This window comes from Podarcis pityusensis (genome assembly GCF_964106645.2).
Source record: "Podarcis pityusensis genome assembly, chromosome: 2".
Classification (NCBI taxonomy): Eukaryota; Metazoa; Chordata; class Lepidosauria; order Squamata; family Lacertidae; genus Podarcis; species Podarcis pityusensis.
In genome coordinates, this window is record NC_138029.1 from 128,142,533 (window position 1) to 128,155,718 (window position 13,186).

At 45.0% G+C, this 13,186-nt stretch overlaps 2 protein-coding genes across 4 annotated transcripts in view; one reads left to right on the forward strand and one right to left on the reverse strand.

Annotated features, from left to right (window-relative positions):
- Positions 1–13,186, reverse strand: part of LOC308465792 (uncharacterized protein) — a 430,090-nt gene that overhangs the window by 256,817 nt on the left and 160,087 nt on the right. The window lies entirely within an intron of this gene.
- Positions 1–13,186, forward strand: part of LOC308465694 (uncharacterized protein) — a 386,527-nt gene that overhangs the window by 208,754 nt on the left and 164,587 nt on the right. The window contains exons 6-7 of the mRNA XM_080985781.1: positions 881–971; positions 1,528–1,722. Coding sequence (XP_080841907.1) covers positions 881–971; positions 1,528–1,722 — 286 coding nt within the window. The remainder of the gene's footprint in view (positions 1–880; positions 972–1,527; positions 1,723–13,186) is intronic.

Consider the following 13,186-nt stretch of genomic DNA (forward strand, 5'->3'; position numbering starts at 1 on the left):
ACTAGCCAGCTGACCTGGACCCCAAGGAACCCCATAACTCAGACAGCCCTGGGTCCTTGCACTTGAGAAATCTAGGGAAGGACCTACTTGACAGAACTGAAAAGAATTGATTGCATGTCTTCTGTGCTCTGCCGTAAGAAGCCCAGAATGAAATATTCCCCAGATTTGACCTCTGACGTTCCTGCCTAATAAGTTTGAAGAAGGAACACAAGGGCTCATGCAAGTAGAACTTGACCCTTTGTGCTCCAGATCCAGCCCACCAGATATTCCAGCATGAGTTGAATTTATGGGCTGAAAAGCCACCTCCTCCCACCAGCAGGTTAATGAACCCTCTTTCCTACCAATTGGAGATGAAGAGCTTCCCCAAAGATTTGGTCCACATGCAAGAGGCAAATATGGCCAAAACATCTGCGTCAACAGGACTCTCCGTAGAAAGCACCAAGCATGGGGCCACTTACAGGTATTAGCTACTCATCTGTTTTCTGCCCATGCTCTGGGGTTGCAGTTTTCAGGCTCAGGGACAGGATGGTAACTCGTTTTGGCACCAAGTTCTGTTCATAAGCCCCAATGAGTTCAATGGGATCAACTCTCAGGTCACTATTGTGCAGACCCTGCCATCCTTACGAAGTGGGGTGATTAGCAAACGGGAAACTGCAAGCACTGGAGATGTTTACAAATGGGGCTTCTGATGAGAAGGGGCTGCCCCACTTGTTCTTCTCCAGAGGCAGGAGAATATCTAGGGCAGGAGAATCCCTGCAGGGCCTCTGAGGCTCCCTTTGCTTCTTCCTCTCTCCCAGGACAATGCAGCTTCTTCTGGCTCCTTGACTCCTCAGGAAGGATGAAAGAGACGGATCCTGCAAAGCTAGCGAGGATGGAAGAGGGAAGATGGACGGTTGACCTGGTCAGGTTGTCTCCTGCATCCCTCCCCACAGCCTTTGAGCACTCCCTCCCAGGGACCTCCGAGAGATCTGGTGAGTCCCAGAGGAGTGGAGATGGGGACGTGGAGGGATGGATGGAGGGTGGAAGAGGGGAAGCTCTCTGGCCAGAAATGAGATAAAGCAGGGATTTTACTGTGGAAGCTGTGGATGGGGCCCCCAACATTGGGAGGCTTCCCCTCCAGCCAGAAAATCCCTGCAGGGCCTCTGAGGCTCTCTTTGCTTCTTCCTCTCTCCCAGGACCCTGCAGCTTCTTTTGGCTCCTTGACTCCTCAGAAAAATGTTGGCTTTTTGCAGTATGGTAGCGCTGCAGAGAGCTTGCTGGGGAGACCATGCATTAAAAAGGGACTCAAAAATAACTTAAAGAAGGTTTTAATAACAAAAACAAAAACTCCTTTTACACTAAATACATCAACAAAACAAACCAGACCCAACCACCAACCCATCCCCCAGGGTAATGGGAGAGCTAGGTGCTGCTCCTTATATACTACACCCAATTGCTGACACAGCTTAATCAGTACAACTCAGCAGCACCTGCTATGTTTCACAGCTGTAAAGCTGGGTCTCGTTATCTTGCTCTGGCCCCTTAAAGACATACACATCGGGTGGAACAGTGATGAACCTTTACATATAAAGAAACCATTCAACAGAAGGATGAAAGAGACGGATCCTGCAAAGCTAGCAAGGATGGAAGGGGGAAGTTGGACGGTTGACCTGGTCAGGTTGTCTCCTGCATCCCTCCCCACAACCTCTGAGCGTTCCCTCCCAAGGACCTCCGAGAGATCTGGTGAGTCCCAGGGGAGGGGAGATGGGGACAAGGATGGATGGAGCCAGAGAGGAATTGGGGCTTGCTCAGCTTGGGGGTGGGGGGAGGCAGGCAGGCAGATGGAGATGGAGAAGGGGAGCACCTTTTCGGGCTCCCCCACCTGCCTGCCTGCCTGCCTGCGCCTTTGTCATCTGCAGGCAATTTGAGCTAGGAATACATCACAGCTCCCCAGCCACCGCGATGTACAGTGGTGCCCCGCAAGACGAATGCCTCGCAAGACGGAAAACCCGCTAGACGAAAGGGTTTTCGGCTTTTGAGTTGCTTCGCAGGACAAATTTCCCTATGGGCTTGCTTCGCAAGACAAAAATGTCTTGCGAGTCTTGAGATATTTTTTTCGCTTCCCCCCCCCCTTTATCTAAGCCGCTAAGCCTTTAATAGCCTTTTAGCAGCTAATCCGCAAAGCCTTTAATAGCCGCTAAACCGCTAATAGCGCTAATCCATTAAGCCGCTAATAGGGTTGCTTCGCAAGACGAAAAAACCGCTAGACGAAGACACTCGCGGAACGGATTAATTTCGTCTTGCGAAGCACCACTGTATTAGCAGCTCAAAATGTCTAAAACCAGTTCTGTGATCTGAATGCCCTGCCAATGTCAGACACTGATCCGTCGCGCAGCACTAGAACCCACGACTCTTTTTTTAAAAAAATTGGTTTTCACATATTGCATTACAATACAGATGTACCAAAGCCAACACCATTTCCTCCCCATCCCCCCATACATTTACATTTCTATTTCCTCAATCCATCATATTATCCTTTTCTCCATCCTCAAACATCCCTCCGCCCCATCGCACAGCACTAGAAGCCACGAGTCTTTAAAGGAACCTGATCCTGCTTTGCAGATTGAACGCAGATGAGGCCTCCATGTATTGCTTTTTTCTTTTCTTTTTGGAATAACTTTTTATTTGCTTTTAAAAACAAGGAACATAGGAATAATAAAACATGTATACCAAGCCTTCTCATGTCATTTCTATGTAAAATAGCAGAATAAATTTGCCGGAATATCTATAACATATAGTTCATCATTAGTGGTCAGTGTATGAGTTCTGGGTCCATGAATTGCTTTCAACTGAAACAAAAAAAAGGGGAAACAGGAGAGCGCAGAGAACATTCAACATTGCAGAGCCAAATCATAGAATCATAGAGTTGGAAGAGACCACAAGGGCCATCGAGTCCAACCCCCTGCCAAGCAGGAAACACCATCAGAGCACTCCTGACATATGGTTGTCAAGCCTCTGCTTAAAGACCTCCAAAGAAGGAGACTCCACCACACTCCTTGGCAGCAAATTCCGCTGTCGAACAGCTCTTACTGTCAGGAAGTTCTTCCTAATGTTTAGGTGGAATCTTCTTTCTTGTAGTTTGGATCCATTGTTCCGTGTCCGCTTCTCTGGAGCAGCAGAAAACAATCTTTCTCCCTCCTCTATGTGACATCCTTTTATATATTTGAACATGGCTATCATATCACCTAGTATGATCCATCCGGTCAGGACCAGACCCGGAGGCAGGGATAGTCCTCAGACAACGACTACACCTGCCTCCTCTAACGACATGGTCTGGTCTTAGTGTAACTCCTCCTCCTACCCGTGATCACTGAGATCGGTTGTCCCAGTGCATCGCCCCCTGTGGAACATGCTCCAGCCATTTTGTTGGCTGGGACCCACTTCCCGGCAGCCCTGACCCCTCCCCTTAAGAACAAAATAAAACCTTTTAAAAACAATAAAACAATACAAACAAAAAACTGTAAAAATTACAAAAACACCAAAATCAAACAAATTCCCAGGCCCAACCAAACATCCACCCCACCACCACCCCACCACATACAAAAAATTCAAAAGAATTTTTAAAAAACATTTTAAAAAGAACTGTGCGCCCCCCTGAGTCCTCCTGGACAGCAGCAGCAGTAACAGCAACCGTAGTTGTGAGGCCTGTCAGGCCCTGCCTTGGACCAGGTGGTAAGTGGCAAGAGCAGGGCCCTCAAGCACTCACACAGGGGAGGTCAAGGAGAAGTCAAGGAGGAGAATCGTGGGATCATGGACTCTCTCAGTAAGGATCCCTGTTGGATCATAACATGTTGTGATTGGAGATGGAGTGGATTCCATGATTGAGCCACAAAAATATCCATCCCAGATAAAAGCCAAGCAATATCTCAGTTAATACCAGCCAACTAAGGAAGTGAAACCTATAGGACGGCCTCACATCTCATTCTCTTCAGTTCTTCCTCTGTCACAAGCATTCATTAACATTGTTCAATAATCTGGAGCTCCCATTTCCTCCTGAGACTAATTAGCTTCTCTCTTCATTGCAGATGGTGATGAATCAGAAGGGAAGAACAAGGGGGAGCACAACAGAATCCCCATAGCGGAGAAGTCATATAAATATTCAGAGTGTGGAGAGAAGATCCGTCAGAGTTCCCAGTCCACCTCCCATCAAAGAAAGAGCTTCATTCGAAGGAATACCCTGACTTCACATGAAAGAACACAGAGTAGGGAGAAATTGTATCAGTGCAGAGAATGTGGAAAGAGCTTCAATCGAAAGGGTAATCTAACTTTGCATCAAAGAGTTCATACAGGGGAGAAACCATATAATTGCTTGGAATGTGGAAAGAGCTTCAGTCACTGGGGGAATCTCACTTCCCATCAAAGAGTTCATACAGGGGAAAAACCGTATCAGTGCTTGGAATGTGGGAAGAACTTTAGTCACCGCCAGAATCTCGCTTCTCATCAAAGAATTCATACAGGGGAGAAACCGTATCAGTGCTTGGAATGTGGAAAGAGCTTCAATCGGAAGGGTCACCTCACTTCCCATCACAAAATTCATACAGGGGAGAAACCCTATCAGTGCTTGGAATGTGGGAAGCGCTTCAGTCAGGAGGGGAATCTCACTTCTCATCAAAGAATTCATACAGGGGAGAAACCCTATCAGTGCTTGGAATGTGGAAAGAGCTTTCGTCTGAGTGGTGATCTCACTTCCCATCAAAGAATTCATACAGGGGAAAAACCCTATCAGTGCTTGGAATGTGGAAAGAGCTTCAGTAAGTGGGTGAATCTCACTTTTCATCAAAGAATTCATACAGGCGAGAAACCCTATCAGTGCTTGGATTGTGGAAAGGGCTTCAGTCGGAAGGAAAGTCTTACTACCCATCAAAGAATTCATACAGGGGAGAAACCCTATCAGTGCTTCGAATGTGGAAAAGGTTTTCATCTGAGTGGTCATCTGACTTCCCATCAAAGACTTCATACAGGAGAGAAACCGTATCACTGCTTGGAATGTGGAAAGAGCTTTCGTCTGAGTGGTGATCTGACTTCCCATCAAAGAGTTCACACAGGGGAAAAACCCTATCAGTGCTTGGAATGTGGAAAGAGCTTTCGTCAGAGTGGTGATCTGACTTCCCATCAAAGAATTCATACAGGGGAGAAACCCTATATGTGCTTGGAATGTGGGAAAAGCTTCCGGGAGGGCCACAAGCTCACTTCCCATCAAAGAATTCATACAGGTGAGAAACCCTATCAGTGTTTGGAATGTGGAAAGAGCTTCAGTCAAAGTGCCACACTCTCTTCCCATCACAGAATTCATACAGGGGAGAAACCCTATCAGTGCTCAGAATGTGGGAAGCGCTTCAGTCAGGAGGGGAATCTCACTTCTCATCAAAGAATTCATACAGGGGAGAAACCCTATCAGTGCTCAGAATGTGAAAAGAGCTTCAGTCGGAAGGATAGTCTCACTTCCCATCAAAGAATCCATACAAGAGAGAAAACGGTTTAGTGTTTGGAATGTGGGAAAAGATTTGTTCATGGCCCACCAAATAATTCATACGGGGTTGAAAGCATATCAGCACACGGAATGTGTATAAAATTTCACTTGTTCAAAAGTCAATTTAAGATCTCACACCAGGGTGAAGTATAGAATTATAGATTCAGAATCTAGTCCAGCCCCCTCCAGAAATCTCATTTCAAGCATCCATGACAGGTGGCCATCCAACTTCTTCTTAAAACCCCCCAATGAAGATCCACCCCCTTCCGAGAGAGTTCCTTTTCACTGTCAGCTCTTACTATCAGAGAGAAAATATAAAAAAGACTTTGGAGAAGACTTCCGGTGTGATGGCCAAGGCGTTTGGCTGCTTTCCCAGGACACCGGACCCCAGTCGTGCAATTAAACAAGGTGAATCTGGGGGTAATTATCCCTGTTGAACCCCGCAGGGATGGGGCGCACATGCCATCCGATATCTGCTGCTCGCTACAGTGGAGGCAGGGGCGCTGGGTGTTTAGCATTGCACAAATTGGAAAATCTCCAATGCCAACACCATGAGCGGGAGCATTCCTGTTTTTCAACAAAGATTTGAATTTGGACTTTGAAAGGACTTTTGTCGCTCTGCTACAGAAGATGTGAAGTGAGCGTCTCATCTTTGCTTATACTTGCTACTGTTGGGCCAACGCCCTCCCTCATTTGTCCGAATGGTGAGGAACTTCGCCCGTAGTAGCAGAGTACAGCAGAAGCAGACTCTGGCTGGAAAGCAGCATCGAGAAGATAAGAAGGCAACAGAGCGACGAGCTGACTCACGCAGCCGTATCCTTCAGCAAAAGCCAGATGCAAGGACCAGAGGGGAGGAGGAGGAGATATAGAAATCGCTCCCGTTCTCACACAACGATACATTAGGTAATTAGGCAATTAAAGGCACAGTGTCACACAGTGCAATGAAAGAATGAAACACTGCAGTACTGACACCTACTTCATGATTTGGCAAGCCTCATGGAGAAAGATTCAATTAATTAAATGGAATGAAAGTGAAACTTCATTAAAAAAACTTGAGAATTTGATGTTTAATGGTGCGGTCCTTTGTGGAGGGCTCTAATTATTATTGGCAAGGTATCAGCTTGTTTGAAGATATGGAGAGACTTTGTTGAAATACCGTGTTACCAGAGAATGAGGCTGTAATTTCAACTGTGTCACACGCCATCTTCTCTCCCTTTTTTGTTATTGTTTGAGTCTAGATAGAGAGTAATCTGGCGTCCCGCCAAAGCTCTGGCAAGACTCCAGCTTCTCCTTCCGTCCAACTCTCTCAATAACGATCTGGCATCCTGCCAAAGCCATAGCCGATCATCAAAGCTCAAACTCCATTTCCTTCCATAGGAATACAGTGAAAGTCCATCTGCTTGCATGGACTTTTGTCATATATGGATTTATAAAAGTGAAGGTGAATCTTTGATCTTTGTAATCTTCCCTTAGGGCCCAGGGGGAGCAAGCTTGGATTCTAGAGGAACCAAACAAGTATTAACTGTGAAATCTATCCCACAGTGTGGTCTCTTACAGAAGATTCTTCGGTTTGGGAAAATATCAGTTCGTTAAAATACATTACATGTGTCTTAATTTTAACTAAACAAAGGAAAGCTGGAAGACAGCCCAGAGTCCTGGAAGATAAGACAGTGGAATGAAATAGGGCCTTCTGTTTTTTGTTTTTTTTAAATGATTTTTATTAAGGTTTCAGTAAAAAGTTAAACAGAAAAACATAAAAAAGAAATACACAAATACACAGTACATAATCCAAAAAAGAAAAAAAAAACACAGAGCACAGAAAACAAAAAAAAGAAACAGAACAATTAAAAACAATATCACCTTTTCATTTCCGTTTTTAAATTTACTTATTTTCTGGACCTCCTCATACCTCCCTCTTTTGTATTCCAGTCCAAATTGTTTGTCCAGCAATTTCTTTTCCACTTTTTTAATCCCAATCTTTAATCTTAATGTAATATAACATTAAAATTTTACCTCTTAAGTACCAAATTTCCATTTCCTTAAACATCTTTAATCCTAATCTTTAATCTTAGTCTATCTATAACTTTAAATCCTGTACAGCTGGAAACCACTTATTTTCAATTCAACATCACTCTAACATTCTTTAATTTTGCAGTGTTTCTGAAGATAATCTTTGAATTTCTTCCAGTCTTCCTCCACCAACTCTTCTCCCTGGTCACGGATTCTGCCAGTCATTTCCGCCAGTTCCATATAGTCCATCAGTTTCATCTGATTGGGGAGGGAACAGCTGCAATCGCCTGCAGTTCCTGCGCAATGTTTGCCGTCTTGCCAAAGGTTGCAGGCAGCTTTACCTGCAGCAGTTGCATGTTGATTGCCCTCTTAAAAGACAAAGTCCAGCAACTGGAGGAACGTGTAGCTACGCTCCAAAGAATTAGAGAGCTGGAGCTCTCCTTGGAAGCAACAGAGCACACTGTCTCCACCAAGGAGGAGACAGGGGACTCCCCTGAGAAGGAGGCTAGTTCACCAACACAGGAGCCAGATATATGGAGAAACGTGACTCAAAGAAGTAGGAGGCCCAGGGTTCGCTCTGATTGTTTAGAAATACACAATTGCTTTGAGGTCCTCTCCCCTAGCATGGAAGACGAAGAGCAGACTCCATTTGAGGATCTCTCCCTCATTACAGTCGATCAGGTATATGAAGACGAGCAGCAAAGTCAGTCCTCAGGGAATGTGCAGGCGACCTTGGAGCGGACAGCTCACGGAAGAACCCCGACCAAACCTAAGAGGAGGCGTGTAGTGGTGATAGGGGATTCCCTACTGAGGGGAACAGAAGCAGTGATCTGTGGGCCTGACAAGATGTCTCGGGAAGTGTGCTGTCTCCCCGGGGCTAAGATCCAAGATGTAACTGAACGACTGCAAGGAATCATAAAACCCACTGACAAATACCCCTTCCTCTTGGTTCATGTGGGAACCAATGACACTGCAAGCAATAGCCTCCAGAAGATCAAAAGAGACTACGAGGCTCTGGGCAGGAAATTGAAGCAATTAAATGCACAAATTGTCATCTCATCTGTCCTCCCAGTTGAACGACGTGGCCCAGGGAGAGAGGGGAAAATAGTGGAAGTGAACAGCTGGCTTCGCAAATGGTGTAAACAGGAACAGTTTGGATTCTTAGATCACGGACTGCAGTTTCTTGAAGATGGACTTCTGGCAAGCGATGGGCTGCACCTTACAACTGTTGGGAGAAATGTTTTTGCCAAAAATCTCAGAAACCTCATCAGGAGGGCTTTAAACTGACTAATGTGGGGGAGGGAGACAGTGCTCCTGAAGGTAGGAGTCTATCAATTGATGAAGATGATCATCCAAATGTCATAGGCCAAATGGAGCAAACAGCACACAGACCTACTGGTGGGAGGAAAAAATCCTTAAATAGGAGTCACGGGGGAATGATTAATGGACTTCAATGTCTGTACACTAATGCACAAAGCATGGGAAATAAACAAGATGAGCTTGAGCTCTTGGTACAGCAAACTAAATATGACATAATAGGCATCACTGAAACCTGGTGGGATAAGTCCCACGAATGGAATGTAATAATGGGGGAATACAATCTATTTCAGAGAAACAGACCAGACAAGAAAGGAGGAGGAGTGGCGTTATATGTCAGGGATGTGTATACCTGTGAAGAGATCCAAGATTTAGAACCTCAAAGCCAAAGTGAGAGCATTTGGGTCAAAATTAAGGGAGAGAAGAATAACAGTGACCTCATTGTAGGAGTTTACTATAGACCCCCAAGCCAAACGGAGGACATAGATGATGCCTTCCTGGAACAGATGGCCAAGCATGCAAAAGGAAGGGAGATAGTAGTAATGGGGGACTTCAATTACCCGGATATTTGTTGGATGTCAAACTCAGCCAAGAGCATAAGGTCAAACAGATTCCTCACTGGCCTTGCAGACAACTTCATTGTCCAGAAAGTGGGAGAAGCAACAAGAGGAACAGCCATTTTAGATCTGGTCCTAACCAATGTTGATGACCTGGTTAGTGGGGTAGAAGTGGAAGGATCATTAGGCGCGAGTGATCATGCTCTTCTGAAGTTTACTATACAGCGGAAAGGAGCAGCCAAGCATACTAGGACTCAATTTCTTGACTTTAAGAAAGCCGACTTCATAAAACTTAGGGAAGTGCTGGGTGAGATCCCATGGACAGTAATACTAAAAGGAAAGGGAGTTCATGATGGCTGGGAGTTTGTTAAGAGGGAGATACTAAAAGCACAACGTCAGGCAATACCAATGAGACGGAAACATGGAAGGTGCCTAAAGAAGCCAGGGTGGCTATCTAAAGAACTTTTAACTGAGTTAAGATTAAAAAAGGATGTGTACAAAAAATGGAAAAGGGGGGAAACCACCAAAGAGGAATTCAAACAAATAGCCAGCACGTGTAGACACAAAGTCAGAAAAGCTAAAGCACAGAATGAACTCAGGCTTGCTAGAGAGGTTAAAAGCAACAAAAAAGGCTTTTATGGGTATGTTCGTAGCAAAAGGAAGAACAAAGAAACAGTGGGGTCACTCAGAGGAGAAGATGGTGAAATGCAAACAGGGGACACAGAAAGGGCTGAACTCCTCAATGCCTTCTTTGCCTCAGTCTTCTCCGATAAAGAAAACAATGCCCGACCTGAAGAATTTGGAGCAAATGATTCAGCAGAGGAAACACAGCCCAGAATAACTAAGGAGATAGTACAAGAATACTTGGCTAGTTTAGATGTATTCAAGTCTCCAGGGCCAGATGAACTGCATCCAAGAGTATTAAAAGAACTGGCAGATGTGATCTCAGAACCACTGGCAGTCATCTTTGAGAATTCCTGGAGAACAGGCGAAGTCCCGGCAGACTGGAGGAGGGCAAATGTTGTCCCTATTTTCAAAAAGGGGAAAAGAGAGGACCCAAATAATTACCGCCCAGTCAGTCTGACATCAATACCAGGGAAGATTCTGGAGTAGATCATTAAGCAAACAGTCTGTGAGCACCTAGAAAGGAATGCTGTGATCACCAATAGTCAGCATGGATTTCTGAAAAAGAAGTCATGTCAGACTAACCTGATCTCGTTTTTTGACAGAATTACAAGCCTGGTAGATGAAGGGAACGCAGTGGATGTAGCCTACCTTGATTTCAGCAAGGCATTTGACAAGGTGCCTCATGATATTCTTGTAAAGAAGCTGGTAAAATGCGGTCTTGACTATGCTACCACTCAGTGGATTTGTAACTGGCTGACTGACCGAACCCAAAGGGTGCTCATCAATTGTTCCTCTTCATCCTGGAGAAGAGTGACTAGTGGGGTGCCCCAGGGTTCTGTCTTGGGCCCGGTCTTATTCAACATCTTTATCAACGACTTGGATGATGGACTCAAGGGCATCCTGATCAAATTTGCAGATGACACCAAATTGGGAGGGGTGGCTAACACCCCAGAGGACAGGATCACACTTCAAAACGACCTTGACAGATTAGAGAACTGGGCCAAAACAAACAAGATGAATTTTAACAGGGAGAAATGTAAAGTATTGCACTTGGGCAAAAAAAATGAGAGGCACAAATACAAGATGGGGGACACCTGGCTTGAGAGCAGTACATGTGAAAAGGATCTAGGAGTCTTGGTTGACCACAAACTTGACATGAGCCAACAGTGTGATGCGGCAGCTAAAAAAGCCAATGCAATTCTGGGCTGCATCAATAGGAGTATAGCATCTAGATCAAGGGAAGTAATAGTGCCACTGTATTCTGCTCTGGTCAGACCTCACCTGGAGTACTGTGTCCAGTTCTGGGCACCACAGTTCAAGAAGGACATTGAAAGAACTGGAACGTGTCCAGAGGAGGGCAACCAAAATGGTCAAAGGCCTGGAAACGATGCCTTATGAGGAACGGCTAAGAGAGCTGGGCATGTTTGGCCTGGAGAAGAGGAGGTTAAGGGGTGATATGATAGCCATGTTCAAATATATAAAAGGATGTCACATAGAGGAGGGAGAAAGGTTGTTTTCTGCTGCTCCAGAGAAGCGGACACGGAGCAATGGATCCAAACTACAAGAAAGAAGATTCCACCTAAACATTAGGAAGAACTTCCTGACAGTAAGAGCTGTTCGACAGTGGAATTTGCTGCCAAGGAGTGTGGTGGAGTCTCCTTCTTTGGAGGTCTTTAAGCAGAGGCTTGACAACCATATGTCAGGAGTGCTCTGATGGTGTTTCCTGCTTGGCAGGGGGTTGGACTCGATGGCCCTTGTGGTCTCTTCCAACTCTATGATTCTATGATTCTATGATCTGCCATTCCTCCAGCGTGGGAAGTTCTTGTGTCTTCCAATACTTTGCGATGAGTATTCTTGCTGCTGTTGTTGCATACATAAAGAAAGTTCTATCCTTTTTTAGCACCATTTGGCCGACTATGCCCAGGAGAAAGGCCTCTGGTTTCTTAGGGAAGGTATACTTAAATACCCTTTTCATTTCATTATAAATCATCTCCCAGAAAGCCTTAATCCTTGGGCACGTCCACCAAAGGTGAAAAAATGTACCTTCAGTTTCTTTACATTTCCAACATTTATTATCGGGCAAATGATAGATTTTTGCAAGCTTGACTGGGGTTATGTACCACCTGTATATCATTTTCATAATATTCTCTCTTAAGGCATTACATGCCGTAAATTTCATACCTGTGGTCCACAACTGTTCCCAGTCAGCAAACATAATGTTATGTCCAACGTCTTGTGCCCATTTAATCATAGCTGATTTTACCGTTTCACATTAACTGTGAAATCTATCGCTCTTACAGAAGATTCTTCAGTTTGGGAAAATATCAGTCAGTTAAAATACATTACATGTGTCTTAATTTTAACTAAACAAAGGAAAGCAGGAAGACAGCCCAGAGTCCTGGAAGATAAGATGGTGGAATGAAATAGGGCCTTCTGAGGAGGGACTGCACCGAAAACAATTGATGGACAACAACAAGAAGAGCACAATTTTCATCATGCATGTTAATTTGCATATAGATCTGTTAAATATGATGAAAGTTGCATACCAGTGGCTGTCAAGATAAGATAAAGGATTAAGATTGGGATGATATTGGGAATAAATAAAAGAGAGAAAAGTAGGAACAAGAACCAAAAAAAATAAATAAACCTCATCAATCTTTGACTTTTGTCGTCTGGGTTTCCCAGTTGTTATTCTGTCTCTCACAGCTACAATAAACCTACCATTAATATTGTGGACTAGGCATTTCTTCGTCAGAGGGCAAAAAAACCAAATTTAGCAGGGGATCAAATACTTTCCCCCCTCACTCTATTTGTTTACACTCACACACACCCCTGGCTCTCGTTTGGAGGAGGAGTGAGAGGCGGAGGCACTTTACTGACAGAATGGCACTTCCCTGGCACCTCCTTTCCTCCCAGGAGCTCCTCCTTCCACAACAACCCTGCCAGGCTGGCCGCTTGCATGTCGCCCCCTTTCCAGCAGGCGAAGCTGCAGGGGCCACTCACTTCCTGGCCCTCCAAAAATGGAGGAGGCCTTGGACCCTGGATGAGCCTGAGAGGAGCCTTGAGGGGGGCAGAGAGGGCCTCTCACCCCTTCCCAGACTTTTCCTCCAACCACTTATTAAGATAAGATAAAATAAGATAATTTATTACAGCCGGAGACCAGCTT